At 49.6% G+C, this 16,294-nt stretch overlaps 1 protein-coding gene across 3 annotated transcripts in view; it reads left to right on the top strand.

The window, feature by feature from the left end:
* Positions 1–492: 492 nt before the first annotated feature.
* The window catches only part of CRY2 (cryptochrome circadian regulator 2), a 33,822-nt gene continuing 18,020 nt past the window's right edge, over positions 493–16,294 (top strand). For 2 of the 3 annotated variants that reach the window (XM_060104162.1, XM_060104161.1), the window contains exons 1-5: positions 521–737; positions 8,452–8,560; positions 10,934–11,076; positions 12,642–12,826; positions 13,588–13,676. In XM_060104162.1, coding sequence (XP_059960145.1) covers positions 523–737; positions 8,452–8,560; positions 10,934–11,076; positions 12,642–12,826; positions 13,588–13,676 — 741 coding nt within the window. In that variant the 5' untranslated portion in view covers positions 521–522. Of the gene's footprint in view, positions 738–8,451; positions 8,561–10,933; positions 11,077–12,641; positions 12,827–13,587; positions 13,677–16,294 lie in introns of all 3 variants that reach the window. The other variant, XM_060104164.1, reaches the window with a different exon arrangement.

Here is a 16,294-nt window from a genome sequence, read left to right as displayed (position 1 = left end):
AAGGGTATTATCATGTTGCTTGGCATATATAATGCAGTCAATAAATGGCGGCTGTAGAAGAATGTTGTAATGATGTATAGAGTGAGGTAGATGATGATGATATTGATGACGATGATGATGTAGGACGGCCGGTTGTTCGTCGTGTAATTCACTTTCTGGAGTCACAGCAACCCCGCCAGCCCACACAGCTTCCAGCGGCAAGCCTGGGATCCACAGTCCCTCCGGACTCGGTCCAAGCCCAGACATCCCTGGGGAGCGCCAGCCTGCGTCACTCGCCCGGCCCTCCGGCTCCTCCCCAGCGAGCCCACACATGGTGGGAACGTGAGGGGGCGGGGCCAGACTGGGCGCCTCAGAGCCAATCGCCGGGAGGGGGGCTCCCAGCCAATAGAAGATGGGCTCCAGGTCCCGGGGGCGGGGACCCAGAGAGGAACGGAAGCGTCAGAGGTCACTGGGCGGGCTGGGGGCGGGGCCTGCGGTGTCTATGGGGGCGGAGCAGCGGTGGCCAGAGCAGTCAGGGCGGTAATGGCGGCGGCTGTGGCTACCGTGGCAGTGGCGGCCCCGGCGCCCGCGGCCCGCGCGGAAGGCGCCTCCTCAGTGCACTGGTTCCGCAAGGGACTGCGGCTCCATGATAACCCGGCGCTGCATGCGGCCGTGCGCGGGGCGCACTGTATGCGCTGCGTTTACATCCTCGACCCTTGGTTCGCGGCCTCCTCCTCAGTCGGGATCAACCGATGGAGGTGAGGGGGCCCGGGGCGGGTTCGCGGGCCCGGGAGACGAGGCCTGACCTCTTGGGCACCCATTCTCGGAAAGGGAGGCTCTGGCCCCAGTCCCCTCTGCCGAAAGACCCCGGCCTGAAGGAGGTGGGGCAGGGGGACGGAGCCGAGTCTCCAGAGGGGAGAAGCCGGGAAGAGGGAAGCAATTAGTCCCCGTAGTAATAGCCTGGGTGGACCAGGGTTCAGCTTCTGACACCGCGCGCTCGCACTGCGTGTTATCCTCTTTGGTCCTCACGACATTCCTGTGGGACAGATCATGATCCCCGTTGTACAGATGAGACTCTTGAGCCCTAGAGACGCAAAGTTGACCTGCTCAAGGATTTGCAGTCAGTGAGAGGCAGAACAGGGACTCCTTGTCTAGGGCTCTTAGGGGTGTACTGGGGGCGGGGGGAGGGGGAGGACAGGAGCTATTGTGGTGTGAGGGCAGGGATGGGTTTCTGAATTGATAGCACAGCAGATGTCTGCATTCTTCAAGTAAAGAGCGCATTGCTGTGCTCCTGAAGGTCATCTGTAAGCCTCTGGTTTGTTTGAATCCATTTTTTCAACCATCCTGCCTTCCCTCCACCAAGATCATTCTGTTTCTGGAGGCGTCTAGAGACTCTGGCTTAGCATTAGATAGGGCAAGTGCTTATAGATAAAGACCTCAAGGGCATGTTCAGTTAGAGGCACTTTGTGTCCGGAGCTGGAGAGCAGAGAGCAGTACTTAATCCATTTGGAGAATTCCCTCAGCAGCTATGGGCTTGCTAGAGGGGGGGAAAAAAAAAAGGGAACCAAAGTGTCCCTTCCTTCCTCCTCTTCTCATGAGTTTTTTTGTTTGTTTGTTTGTTTTGCGGTACACGGGCCTCTCACTGTTGTGGCCTCTCCCGTTGCGGAGCACAGGCTCCGGACGCGCAGGCCCAGCAGCCATGGCCCGCAGGCCCAGCGGCCATGGCCCATGGGCCCAGCTGCTCCGCGGCATGTGGGATCTTCCCGGACCGGGGCATGAACTCGTGTCCCCTGCATCGGCAGGCGGACTCCCAACCACTGCGCCACCAGGGAAGCCCCCATGAGATTGTTTTTAAAGCACGGTTGAGCCATTATAGATTAGATTTTTATCAACTGATGTACTAAGATGAGGGACCAGGAAAGCTGTGATATCAAGGGTCCCTCTTTGATGATTCCCAGGAGATGGAGTGGACAGGATCATGGGAGAAGATTAACAGATAGGTAGTTGATGGGTTTTCTCTTTAACCAGTGTTTAAAACCAAGGAGTTCTGAGACATTGTGTTCCCATCTCTCTTTAACATGCCCCTCAGTAGTCCTTTGGCTTGTTTGCATTGTTCTGGAGCATGTTTGCTTGTGACCTTGTTGCTCGAGAGGCAAGGTTATTCCCAGGATAGGCTGGCTCTCCACCATTCTTTCCTCACCAAGGTGTGTGCCCTGCTAGGAGAGTGAATGCCCCTAGCAGTGGATCTATTAAATGCCCCCCTCCTGACCCATTTATATTGAGGGAACAACTAAAGATAGTCCTGTGGAGAGCCTGCCCACACAATTTTCAGCTGCTCTATTGCTCTGCCTGTGCTTCAGTTTCTATAGATAGGAGGTTGGGTTTGACAAACATCCTCAAATGACTGGCCATCCCTAGCATGGACTAAGCCTGAGACTTTGCCCCCCTCCCAGTGGCAGTGTGCCAGTCAGAGCAGAGTAAATAGAATCCAGACTGCTTGCTTGCTGCGTTGTCACGGAGTTTCTCCTTTTTTGGGGTTTTGGAGGACATTGCATAGGACTGCCTACTCCTTTGTGGTAGTGGAAATTACAGATCAACAACAAAAACTCTGTTGCTGATTAAACTCAGATTCGCTAGAAACTAGGAGTTTTGTGGGTCACCCTTTTGTGATTGTGCTTTTGAGTGAGTGAGAGAGAAAAGGAATGTGGCAGTTCAGATGCCTGTGTCAAATCCTGAAGTCAGAGGCTGTGTAGGAATGCAGATGTTAATTGAGCAATTATTTAATGAGTGCCTAGCATCTGCCAGGCACACTGCTCTAGGTGCTGCTAGGAAAATAGCAGTGAACAAGCAGATGTGGTGTCCAGAGCTCCTGGAGCGTACATTTGCGTGGCGCAAGACAAGTAAACAACCTTAATTTAGTAGAACTAATGCCATGAAGTAAATAAGATAGGGGGACAGACTAGAGCAGTGGTTCTTAACCTTGCTGCACATGGGAATCATTTAAGGATCTTTAAAAGATGTCTGGGCCCCCTTCTCTCCCAATTCTGATTTCATTGTTCTGGGTTATGGTCTGGGCATTAGGGTCTTTAAAGGTGTGATGTGCAGCAAAGCCAGAGAGGCACTGGACTAGAGAACCCCAGACCTGAGCTCGACAGCTTGGGATATGTATTGCAGTGCATTGGCAAGAAGTCTGATTTGTTTTGGCATCAGAAGAAAGAGGTGAAAGAGGTGAAAGAGAAGAAAGAGGTGCTTCTGGGTCTGGGCACAGACACATGCGTACCACCCCCGCCATATTCTTTGCTCCCAGGTTCAGAGCGAGGGCAGAACTGCAGACTGTTTTATGCACTCGATTGGGTGTTAGGGGGAGTGATGGAGCCAGCTGTACCTCTGTGTAACTACACTATGTGTAATCTCCCAGTGGCTGTTTCTGGATCTGGAAGTAACCTGGGAGAATTGTGCTGCAGCGTAACATCCTAGCTCTGTAAATATTTCAGTTGCCGCCTCTGAGAAGCCTCCCTCAGAAGAATGGGCCCTGGGCCATCTGCAAGAGGTGGGGGGAGCCAAAGTCTGTATCTCTGTTATCCTCCTGCACTTCCTACACTGACTCCCACACAGCGTTTTTCAGCAGATAAATCAGATTAAAATAACCATGAATGGCCCTTCCTAAGAGTAAAAGTGGACAGAGAAAGGCAACCAAGAACATGTACATTTATTAGCATAGGAGAAGGGCTAGCATACTCCTTGCCTTGGTGGTAGTGGGAAGTTTATAGGCTAATTGTAGCATTTGAGCCTCAGGACTTTTTTTTGCCAAGCACTAGTTAGCTAAACCCTTTGCCGTTTTCCCCAGCCCCACCTTCCCCAAATTTACTGCGTCTAGAAGGAAGTACTGTAGTGAGAACCAAAAAAAAAAAAAAAAAAAAAGAGGGGATGTGAGCCCCTTCTAGATTTAAAAATGGCCCTTGCAGTTTTTCATTACCTTTCTCTCCCTACTGCAACCCAGATGGATGTTGGCAACAATTCACCTTACCCTTTATTTATGTCACTTTCTCCTTGGCTCTGTGCTACACCTGTATTCCGGAACTTGGGGACAGAAGGAGTTGGTAGAAATAAAATATCAGCCAGAATCACTCAGAATTAGTGAATGAGGTGACCTGGGAACTCCCCAGGATGCCTGGTGAGAACAAGTGTGTCTCTTTTCCCAATGCCTGGAGCTAAACACTGGTGGACTGTCCAAGTTGGGTGGTTCTTCCCTGGAACTTGGTCAGCAAGAAGGGGGTTGAGAACTATGGTCTACAGGCAGGGAAATTTGAGTTTCTCTGAGTTGTTCACACTGGTACCCAAGAGTCACTTTTTTGTTCTGCTGCTGAGGAAATGTTTCCATTTGCCTAAAAGGGATGAAAACTTTCACATTCATCTTTCTCTTTGAAATTAGGAAAGAATAAACATATTTTTAGCCAAGTGATACTTAGAGATCAATCCCTGCTATGGATTGTGGGTTTGGGTTATCCTTTTCCGTGGGGCTTGAAGCGCTCTTAATTACTTAGGAGAAATTAATTTATATTAATAGCCTATGTAGCCAGTCTGGGCTGGCCAATGATATCATCATTACAGTTAACCTTGGCTTGAAGCAGAGAAACTTGGTCAAGGGCGATCTAGACCCAAAAAGAGAGTTCACTATCATTTTTCCTCTTCCTGTTAATAACAAACAAAATATTTCTCAACACAGAATCTGCCTTCTCTAGAGAAGTCCTTCCCTAAAAGATCTGCGTGTCTTTTATTTTAAAGGGCTAGTTCCATGGAGTCCCTGAATTACTGAGTCCTTTTAGTACTTTTTGAAATCCCAATTTGATTTCTTCCAGTTCTGTCTGCTTCTGGCTCCAGAGCGCTTACATAATGCAACTAAGCTGCACATGTTGTCTAATCCAAAGGGTGAGCTTGAACTCTCACCCAGGACGGTGTGCTCTGAATTTCAGCCATGTGAGCTCAGCGTGGAGCTGCCAAGGGTGAGCTGCCTGCCCGAACACTGCCACCTCCAATACCCCGGCCAGTTTTCTTTAGAGTCCCCCCTCATTGGAGTAAAGAGAAACTGGCCATGTAGAGAGGAGGGCTCTAGGGGAGCACAAAGGCCCAAGGGTCTCTCTGGTGAAAGAATGCGCCCGCTGGCCCCAGTGAGCTTTTGCCCAGGGGCAGCACTGCTCCACTGCTCCCTGCCCCTTCTTGGCTCCTCACAGGTGGTGCCCTAGCAGTGGCTACTCTTTCTCTGTCTGCCTGGAGGCTGGGGCTCCTGGGGGCCATCGTGAGGCCTCCCTTCCTGGAGGAGCCCTGCAGGGCTTGACTGAGGAGGGGGCGAGTTGGAAGTAACCGCATTTCTAGAGGGCCAAACGGGAGGCAGAAAGCAGGCTCTCACAGAGAGGAAGTTCAGTGAAAACAAACTAGAAGCAAAGAAAGGCAACTTGGAAATCGAAGCTAGAAGTAAAGTTCGGTTTTCTGGGACAGCGCTTCTGAACCTTTGATGTGCAAAGGAGGCACCAGGGGATCTTGCTAAAATGCGGATTCTGTTTCTGGCGGTCTGGGATGGAGCCTGAGATCCTGCATTTCAGCAAGCTTCTGGGTGATTCACAGCTGTTGATCCCCGGAGGAGCAAGGATTTGGTAGCAAAGGTGTTGGCTGTGGTGCTCTCTGATGGCTGAGTCCCTGGCAGCACAGCCCCAGTGCTCAGGGGGTAAGTCCTGGTTGAGAGGCAGTGGAGCCTGGTGGTTAAGAATAAAGACGCCAAGCCACACCGTCCGGGTTTGAATTCTGGTCACCTGTTAAGTGAATGATGTTACGCAAATTACTTAATCTCTCTGTACCTCATCTGTAAAATGAGAATTAAATGAGGTGATGTATGTAAAACAAGTAGGATAGTACCTGGTTCATTGTAAATGCTCATTAAATGTTAGTTATTGCTGTTACTCTTATTATCCTTTGGTTGCTGAGTCCAGAATCGTGCCTTCTCACTGCCTCGGCTATAGACTTCTCCTGTCAAAGAAGAAAAGGGTTCTCACGAGGTTATCTGTACTACAGAGATGCTGCAAGGCATATCTCCTTTTAATAAATGAGGTCTAGAAATAAAGTCTACAGAAGGCAGCTGGAACCTAGCCAGTCCTATTTGTAGCTTCAAATCAAAGTCCTGGGCAGCCTGGTGGACTGTGAAGGCTGAGGCCCCCAAAGTGCATGGCAGGGACATTGCTGGGATCCGCAGGACCCTCTGTCTGGGGTTGCAGAATCTAAGTCACCAGTTATCCCTAGGCATTCTGCCTGGCAGGGCCCAGGTTTCAAGTGGCACAGAGGCAATTTACACTGGTCTCTCGTCTTTTCCTCCTGAGGAGAGGGTGAGGCCTGGGAGGAGGCCAAAGCAAGTGCAAGTGCGTCACTCTGTCTCAGCTTTCCTTTTCTGAGGGTGACAGTGTTTCAAAAACAGAAATTCGCAGAGGTGGAGCTTTGGCTTTGCATAAAGCAGCATTCAGCCTGTCAGTCTCCCATCGCAACCCCTTGGAGAGTCTCTGCCTGCTCGTGAGCTAGCCTGATGCTTCCGGTTGAGCCCAGGACTCAGCTCGTGCTGGAATGTGGGTCTGTGGCATTCTCCCCCTGGCAGTGTCAGGTTGTCGACGTCAGAGGTGGCGGCAGGGACTGGTTCCAGTTGGCAGCCTGGGAACAGTCGCTGCTTCTGTAAGCCTCCCATAGTCAAGGGAACGTGATGTGCTGCAGAGGAGCCACCGGGTTTCATTGTGCTCAAAATAAAATCCGGTGATTCCCGTCGTTGACAGGCCTGGGTGGGAGGCCCCAGCATAGATGGCAGGAGGTGTCCATGAACGAGGGTCACCTGCCAGGGCTTCGTTCCTGAGGAAGAAGAACAGAATGTCAGTGGATTACCTGGAGTCAGGTTTGTGTTTGCCACAAACACATGAGATCCTGCAGGAATCTCAGCCCCTGGAGCAGTGTTTGATGTGCCACTGAAAGGCTTAAGAAATGCGGCACAGAGAAGAAAACATGGTTTGAGTCTGACCGAGAGTCTGGGATAGTTTGCTATCCCAGCTTTGTCACTCAATAACTGTAATCTTTGGCAAATTAATTCTCCTCTCTGTATCTCATTTTCCTCATTTATAAAACGGGGATAGTATTTTCCTTCAAAATGTGTTGAGAGAATTCAAAAGAAAACACATTTAAAAAGCATAACAGGCATATAATAACATTGATAACATTAGTTGTCTCTGGAGAGGGGGATGGATTAAATTCCTTGGGGAAGCAGGAGGAGGAGACTTTTTCCTGTGTACCCTTTTGTAACTTGAATTTTGAACCACATGAAGAGTTAATCTGTTTAAAATGTAAATTTAAAGATAAGACACATAATCTGTTTAAAATGTTAATTTAAAAATAAAACACATAATCTGTTTAAAATGTTAATTTAAAGATAAAACACATATCATAAAATGTATTGATGGAATTTGTCAGAAAGGTGATTATGCCTAACTGAACAGGTAATAAATTTTTGTGGTCCTATGAAGTAAATAAATAAAACACTGAAGGCTCTCAGGCAGTGTTAATTTCCTTTCCCTTTCCCATGGTGATCCAGCTCGCAGGCTAGGTCTCTTGAGTTTCTGGAGTCTCCCACACCTCAACTTCCACCCCCAAAAGCATGGGAGGATATCTTACAGAGAAGTGCCTCCTCCCTCTTGGGACAAAAACCTGGTGGCCAGAGCCCTGGAGAAGCCTGGAGAATGAGCTACCTGCCAAATGAAACCCTGGCAACTGGGGACTCAGCCCAGGCTGTGGGACCATGGGACCGTGGCGGTAGACATCCGTGCAGCCCAAAGCATGAGTGCAGAAAGACAAGGGAGTCTGTTGGACCAGGGTAGGTGAGACTTTCCAGGGCTCTTGCAGTCTTGTTCCTCTGCTAATAGGACCTCAGGCCTCCATACCACAGTACTGCACTTGTTTTTCAGATGGCTTTCCCATCTGTTCTCCCTTTTGATTCTCACAACCACCTAGTGGTGGGAAGATATTTACACCTAGGGCCTGAGGCCAAGAGGGAATAAGTGACTGACTTGCCTGTAATCACAGAGGAACAACAGGAGTAGGAGCAGCTCACACTTATCGCAGATTTCCTATATGCCAGGCTCTGTGCTAAATGTTCTTCGTGCTTTATTTGGCTTTCTTAACAATTCTGTGAGATAGGTGCCAACACCAACTCCATATCACAGATTGGCGGGGGTGGGGGGTGGTGGAGCTCAAGAGGTTAAGTAACTGCCTAAAGTCCCACAGCTAGTAATGACAAAGGCAGGATTTCAGCGGAGGTGGCACTGATCCTCTACCATATCACACGTCAGCCAGAACCCAGTAGAACCATGCTACTTGTGTGGCATAAACAATGTACCAGCTTCTCCCTGCTTTGTTATGTTACCACCAACAAGGGCTGTGTGGGTTCTGCAGGTTCCTACTTCAGTCTCTGGAAGATTTGGACACAAGTTTAAGGAAACTGAACTCCCGCCTGTTTGTGGTCCGGGGACAGCCGGCTGACGTGTTCCCAAGGCTGTTCAAGGTAAGTGTGCAAAGTCCAAGAGAAGACAGTGAGAGTCTGCTCCTAGGGTTTCCCCACAGACTGAATGAGACAATATTCTGACTGAGGAAATGGAAATGGTCGGGGACGGTCTGACCACTGCTGCTAGGGAAGTTGGGAGCAAATGCAGCCAGTCAGCTGCCAACAGAATGGAAACTGTGTTAAGGAAAACTTCTGTGAATCCAGTGTCTTGTTGGAAAGTTCCCATCTCAGTCCAGACATGGGATGTGGCAAGTTATTCCACCCCGGATGCCACTGGCTTCCTTAGATGTTTTCTTGGCTCAAGCCAGCAAGATTTATTAGAGCTCTTCCTACGCCAGGAGTTTGAGGGTGAGGTTTCCTGTTGAGCAATGGGCGTTTCCCATCTTGCTTTGCTTTGCTTATTGGAAAAAAAAGTCAGCCTCTCTGAGGAAACATCCCTACTTCCTCTGTGAATGATTGATAAAATCTTCATTTAGGTACCATATAGGCCTCTGTTTGCTGTATCAGGTAGCCAGCCCACTTTTCCCCCCAACCCCTTTATAAAACACAGTTTTTAAGGCCCAAACAGAGACGAAAGTGCTCATAGACAGAGGGCTCTAGGACGTTCTCCCCTCATCCTCAGCAGCGCACAGTTGTTTTTCTGCCTCTCTCCACCCCAACTTCCTTCCCTACTCTTCCTGGGGGAAAAGGCAAGAGCAAAGACTTAATGTCAAGGCCAGACGCTTAGTAAACACTTCATCATTCACTTTACGTCCCCGCACAAATGCCACGGTGCTGATAATAGCCAGCATTCATTGAGGGCTGACTATGAGTCGAACACTGTTCTAGGTAAGTGCTTCACATACATTAATTCACGTACTCCTCACAGCGGCCCTCAGAGGTGGGCACGGCTGTCCCTATTCTGCATATGAGGAAACAGTATCTTGGGAAGCTAAGGGTGGTGGCCTAGGATTTGCACCCAGGCTCCGACTCCAGGGCTGTGTTCTTAACCACCGCACCATTAAACACATTTGCCTCTCCTCCCTCTGCATTGTCCCCTCTCTCCCAGCACCTCAGAGGCCAACCCGCTAATAGCCCAGAGATACAGATAGATCATTCATTCATTGTATGTTATTAAGCTTCTACTGTGTACTAGGCCCCATACTAGGTCCTAGGGTAATGAAGAATAAGCATGATTTCTGCTGTGAGCATTCATACTGTAATGAAGGAAACAAGCAAGTAATGGGAAGCTTCATTGCCATATGATAACTGCTGTGATGGAAAACGGGCAAGGTTCAGCAGAATCATACTGAGGGAGAAGGCCTAGGAGGCTTCTTGGAGAAGGTGTCATCTAATAATATTTTTATTATTATTCACAGGGTTATGAGTCTTTAACAATGTAATCTACATGAACTGCTAAGCATGGTACTTGGCTCATAGTAAGTGCTCAATAAATGTTTAGTGCTGCTGTCCTTGAAAGAGGGATAAGCAACCCTGCTCAGGACTCACATGCAGCAGGGCTGAGTCAGGGCCAGGCTGCCCTGTGCACGGCCAGGACATTTGCCCCAGGGATTCAGAGTTTTAAGGGACCATGACCAGAGACTTTGGTTGGAATGTGGTTTCCTTCTTGCTAGTTGCATGCTCTAGGGCTTTCTGTGGGTCTTCTGTACAACTTTTCACTGGGCCACTTTCTGCCAGCTTTGCTAGGAAATCTAGAAATTTCTACCAGACATGACTAAAGACTAGGAAAAGAATTCCCTTTTTAAATATGTGGCCCCTCTGGTCTGATTTCTCTGACCTCTGGGCTAAGGGCTGCTCCTCCTTTCCCAGCTCTCTGAGAGCTGGAGCCTATTAGCTGTGTTTGCTACTGGCCTCAGGAGTGTTGCTGTAGAAACCATCAACACACTTCACACAGCACAAGTCTGCCAAGAAAACTAGGCCAGAAGTTTTCAGGGCCCTGAGGAGCTCTGGGAAAGGCTTGCCAAGCAGGTGGAATATGGCGATCCTGTCCCCCGCCATCTTTACCAGTGAGTCAGTGCCTTTCCGGGATTGGAGGCTCCCCTGGGAGCATGTATTTATATCCTCCTGCTGCATTCTTCTACCACAAGGACACAGCAAGTGCACAGAGCTGCCCACCTCTCTCCTGATTCCACAGAGACCGCTGCCTCAGGCTCCACTGTTGTAGGCTGTTGGCCTCACCTCAAAGGCCTGCCCTCCTCAAACCTTGTGGATCTCAGATTGTTGGTTTTCCAGTTCAAGTCATTGTCCCTAGTTTGTTCTGCAGCCCATTCTGTCAGGTCTCTAGACTTGCTCTGTACCCTCCCAGGAGAGAGCTGAGAGCCCAGCTTCTTTCTCCCCAAACAGTGTTGAGCATTACAGATTCTCTCCCCACAGGAATGGGGGGTGACCCGCTTGACCTTTGAATATGACTCTGAACCCTTTGGGAAAGAACGGGACGCAGCCATTATGAAGATGGCCAAGGAGGCTGGTGTGGAGGTGGTGACTGAGAACTCTCATACTCTCTATGACCTGGACAAGTAAGAGATGGGCCCCAGGGGTCAGGTTGCCAATTGTGGGAGTTGGTGATTTGGGCCCCTGCTGAGTGGAACTCAGGGAGATTCAGCAATAGGGCCCCCTGGCACATGAGGTATGGCATTTTCTAGAAGCTGGAAGAGAATAGGTCAGAGTTGGGGCCTGTAGAACAGCTCAAAGAGCTTACCCGATTTGGGTGCAAAGAGGCTTATTAGGCCCAAGGGACAGAAGCAGTGAGGCTCCCCACTCAGGATCTTCATAGATCTGCTCCTAACACGCTCCAGTCCCATCCACCCCACACACTCCCGCTTCCGTCCTGCTGCTCAGAAACTGCCCTCTGACCTCAGTGGGCCCTGTCTGTCACCCCTCCCAGCAGATCTCTGTCCTCATAGACACAGCTTCTGTTCCTGAGATGCGTTCCCTGGGCTCCCCTGGCTATCTGGGTTTCCCGGCCATGCATTTAGATGTTGCTCCGGAGGCTCTAGAGATCCCTGCAGGGCCTCTGTGCTTTCAGAGGGGCAGGAGGAAACCCTCTTCTCCCCTTCCCTGCGAGAGCTGTCACCCTCCTGCTGCTGCTGCCACTGCTGCCAAGCCCTGCTCCCTGTCCCTCTCCCCACAACCAGTGGTGGGGGTCACACAGCTCTGCATGTGAGCTGGCCTCAGCTCAGGGAAGCGCTGGGTGTGGAGCTCCTCCTCCTACCACGTGCCGGAGGAGCGGGGAGGTACTGCAGGGGCAGCAGCCAACCTTCTGTCTCCACTAATGGAAGGGAGGAGAGAGGAACTGAGAAATAAACTTGCCCAGCAAGCCCCGCTTGCGTAAGCTGCTTCTTGGCCAACAAGAGCCCCGGGAGTCTAGCTGCAGCCCATCCCAGTTCATCTTTATAGAAACAGCCTCAGTTCTCCTCTAAACTCTCCTATATCTTTTCTTCTTATCTCAGTGCAGCTGTGTTTCCCTTGCTCATGAAAAAATACTTTTGTAAATTGCAAAAAAAGATAAAGAAAACCCTTGAAGTATTAGTTGTTACTATTAACCCCAGGCCCAGCCTCCGATTTGGGGAGGACAGGCTGTTCTCCACCTCTCTGTTCTAGTAATTGGGGCCCAACAAGGGAATGATTTTCCAACCAAGGAACATGTTTGCAGCTCTTATCGAAGAACCTCCTCGAGGCCTACGCTGGGATAGAGAGGGAGGTCCACGGGACTCCCTGTGGCTTGGACAGGCAAACCAAGGACCAAGAAGGCCAGTGGGGACTTTTCTGTGATTAGAGAGATATGGTCAGTCTCTGTCTTTAGGCGGCTCCACATCGGCACCAGGGAACCTGGAAATGAGCCCCAGCTTTGGCCCTGACTTGCTCCAGGCACCTGCTCCAGCAATCTAAGCTTCATTTTCCCTCTCGGTAAAACGGAGATGTAGCCCCCCTTGTCCCCTCCTTTCCACTTAGGAGTGGGACCCATGAGAGGATGAGGAAAGCCACCCTCCAAGCTTTCAAAGTCTGGGCTCTTTTCTGGGCGGGCAGGGACCTGAGATGAAGGGTCTTGTGAGTGACGTCTGGTGTGCTTTGGGATCCCCAGGATTATTGAGCTGAACGGGCAGAAGCCGCCCCTTACCTACAAGCGCTTTCAGGCCATCATCAGCCGCATGGAGCTGCCCAAGAAGCCCGTGGGCTCTGTGACCAGCCAGCAGATGGAGGGCTGCAGGGCCGAGATCCAGGAGAACCACGATGAGACCTATGGCGTGCCCTCCCTGGAGGAGCTGGGTGCGTACTTCCGGCCCCGAACCTCTCATGCCAGCACCTCCTTTTTTGCAAAAGAATTTACCGTTTTTTCTTTTTTATCAAAGTAATGCAGTTATTGTAGATACTTTAGAAAATACGGAGAAATGAAAATGGAAATAACTATCACTATTACCCACCACCCAGAGGAAACCGGCCTTAATTTTGCAGTAGTCCTTCTGCAGTCTTTTTTCTGTTCGTATTTATATACGTAATCTTCTGTTTCTAGTTCATGCCTCTATTTTTGTACTTTTCCCTCTCAGATATAGGCACAGCCTGGTGCTGGCATCAGTGGGCTTCTCAATACCAACATAACTAGTGTTGTTTCTGATGAAAGGGGGTATGTCGGCCTCTCAGGTTACTGACTACACCCTCTCTCCCCTTCCCGTTCCCCTTCCTCCCCACCGTCCATTTTTTCGATCTGAACAAAGTTAGCCTTTCTCACCTATAAACCAAAGCTGTAGTCAGCTAACCTGACAGTGCCAGCTGTACAGGATTGTTCTCACCTGTCCAGAATGAGGCTTGGGGGAGGCAAGAGAAAGGAGAGGAGAGGTCACAGTGGAAAGAGAACGAACATGACTTAGAAAACACGGACCCATTAAGGATTATCTCAGCCCCACTAGCACCAAAAACACAGTGGTTCAGTTCCCACAAAGCTCAAAGAGCAGACCAGCCTGGGAGGACTTGCTGAGCCGTCACTGAAATGGCCTGACCTCCAGTCCTGTGACCTGCTCCTCCCCATGTAGGATTCCCCACTGAAGGACTCGGCCCAGCTGTCTGGCAAGGAGGAGAGACGGAAGCTCTGGCCCGCCTGGATAAGCACCTGGAACGGAAGGTATGGCCCCGTTTCTGAGGCACAGAACTTCAGATGCTGACACCCATGCCGCAGGGAAGATGGAGCCAGGTTCATGTCCCTTGGTGCCTCTTAGCTCAAGCTGGTTGAAAAATGAGAAGTCTTCCTTATGGCAATAACAACAATAATAATAGCAGCTACCATTTAGTGAGTGCTTACCATGGGCTGGTCACTGGGCTGAGCATTTCTGGGTTTGGCACCTGCTTTCACTATATCCTTTCATCTTTCCAACAGCCCTACAAGGACAGTAGTAAGCTCTCCATTTTACAGATTAGGAAATGAAGGCTTAGAGTAGTAAAGTAACTTGCCTGAGGTCACACAGTAAGTAGAGTGAGATCTTGTTCTATGTGATTCTAAAACTTAGGCTAGATTCCTTTTCTTTCATCTGTGTGTCCCCTTACTAAGAGGGTATCTGGTCAGTAAAGTCCATAAGATTAATTATTTTGTGTTTATGTGTCCCCCACCTTCTGCTGGGTCTCCTCCAAGGGTTTGATTTCCATTTGCTTGTCACAGAGAATAAATGACCCACCTCCCAGTAAAGTGGGAATTGGTAACAGGAAGGAGAGGCCAAGGCCCCAGAGGCACCCCTCACAATGTCACATGCCCCCACCTCCCTGGGACTGGAGAAGCAGAGGAGGTTCTCATGAACAGTCAGCTCCTACTTCCTGCCCCCCTGCAGATGGTTTATAGCCTGGGTCCCTAAAATCACAACTTGATCTATTCCTGCTCAGATGGCTGGGCATTTGGCCCAGCATCCAGGTGATAACAATGCAAGAAGGAGGCTAAGATAGCAGACTTGGGAAGAATGCTTCCCAGCCCTGGAGGTACCTCGCCAGCAGTGAAGGCATACCATGGGCCTAGCCTCCCCAAGCCCCAGCAGCCTTGATGTCCCTATTTGGGTGTTACCATCAGGCAGGGCCGAAAGCAAGCCCCAGCAATTTAAAAGGATAAGAACTGATGTCCAAGGGTGTGGGGGAACCAGCTGTCTTTGTCCACATCAGCTTTACCCAGAGATTCTTATGGTCAGTCTGGAGACAAAGGCTGGGCCAAGGAGGCAGAAAGGCGCAGATGATTTTGGAAAAGAGGCAGACAACTTCCTCTGGTGGTGCTAAGCAGATTGAAAATAAGCTGCTGATGACCAGCCTTGCCACTGCTCAAGGAAAGCCTGCCTGAGAATGAAATAATACAGAGGAAAGCAGAGCTGAGATGGTGAATGCATTCCAAGTAGCAGTAGCTGGACACCTAGATCCAGCTGTGCCTGAAGGCTACATCTTGGACTCCTGGTTATATGAGTTAAAAAAATCCCTTTTTCAAAGGCCACCCCACAAATGGGGTGGCAGGAGTACAATGAGACTTAAAAGTGTAAAGAGCTAACCTATAGCTTGGGGATTATTATCCCCTTAAAAGCATTTCGTAGAGGAATGCCTTTTAAATCACCAAGTCAGGGACTTCTTTTCCAGACACCCCTGGAGGGCCTCTTTTGTAGTGGGGCCTTATGTCAGGGCGCTTCAGACTCTGGTAGCCGGAGGGAATACTGTATTTTACACCTCAGGGAGAACAAAAGGTACTTGATGGGCAGGAGTTTAACCATTTCAGGAGGTTTATTTTAACTTCTTCAATTCTCCAAATCTGAAGCGAGCATTTTCTTATGTCAGAATGCTCTAGCTGCTAGAAAGACTGCCTAAAAAGACAGGCATAGTGTCTGTCTCCAGAAACATAGTCTATAGGAAATGATAGACACGGAACAAGGAATTACAGTATGCTTAAGGTTAGGAAAGGAGTAGTTCAGAGGGTTATGGGAATGAAAGAACAAGAGGAGTATATTAATCAGTTCTTGTTTGCAAGTTGGCCTTTGAAAAAGGGATTTTTTTAACTCATATAACCAAGAGTCCAAGATGTAGCCTTCAGGCACGGCTGGATCTAGGTGTCCAGCTAGTGCTACTTGGAATGCATTCACCATCTCAGCTCTGCTTTCCTCTGTATTATTTCATTCTCAGGCAGGCTTTCCTTGAGCAGTGGCAAGGCTGGTCACCAGCAGCTTATTTTCAGTCTGCTTAGCACCACCAGAGGAAGTTGTCTGCTTCTTTTCCAAAAGCTTCAGAAAAAGTCCCAAGGAGTGTTTTCATTGGTCTGGCTTGAGCCATGTGACTGTCCCTGACTCTATCACTATGGCCAGGGAAGGGGGCGCTTTCTCTGGCCAGACTTGCATCTGGGAGTGAGCCCACTCCCAGAGTCAGAGGTGGCTTAGCTTTACTTTACGACCTTGAACTGAGATTAGGGAAGGGTTGGGTCACCACAAGAAAATTAGGTGCTGCTACCAAAAAGGGGGAGGCAAACAATATGATCTTTACCACTGGGTTACCCAGTAGTAGCTGAGGACAAGCATCTCTCCATAAAGGTGTCCCAATTATTAAACGAAAAAGGGATGATGGAATCTTGCAGCCCCTAGTGAGGACACATGATGCATTAATGACTGCTAACACCAAGGAGAGTGACAGTCAGGCATGTACCCCCTGTAGTCTTGCCAAGGAGATCAGACCTGAGTCCAAGCCAGTCTCTGGTACCAGCCACCAATTTGCAGGCAGCACACAGGACAGAGG

The sequence above is a fragment of the Mesoplodon densirostris genome, chromosome 7, assembly GCF_025265405.1.
Source record: "Mesoplodon densirostris isolate mMesDen1 chromosome 7, mMesDen1 primary haplotype, whole genome shotgun sequence".
Classification (NCBI taxonomy): domain Eukaryota; kingdom Metazoa; phylum Chordata; class Mammalia; order Artiodactyla; family Ziphiidae; genus Mesoplodon; species Mesoplodon densirostris.
Note: the sequence above shows the minus strand (reverse complement) of the source record. Positions and strands in the feature narration are given on the sequence as shown.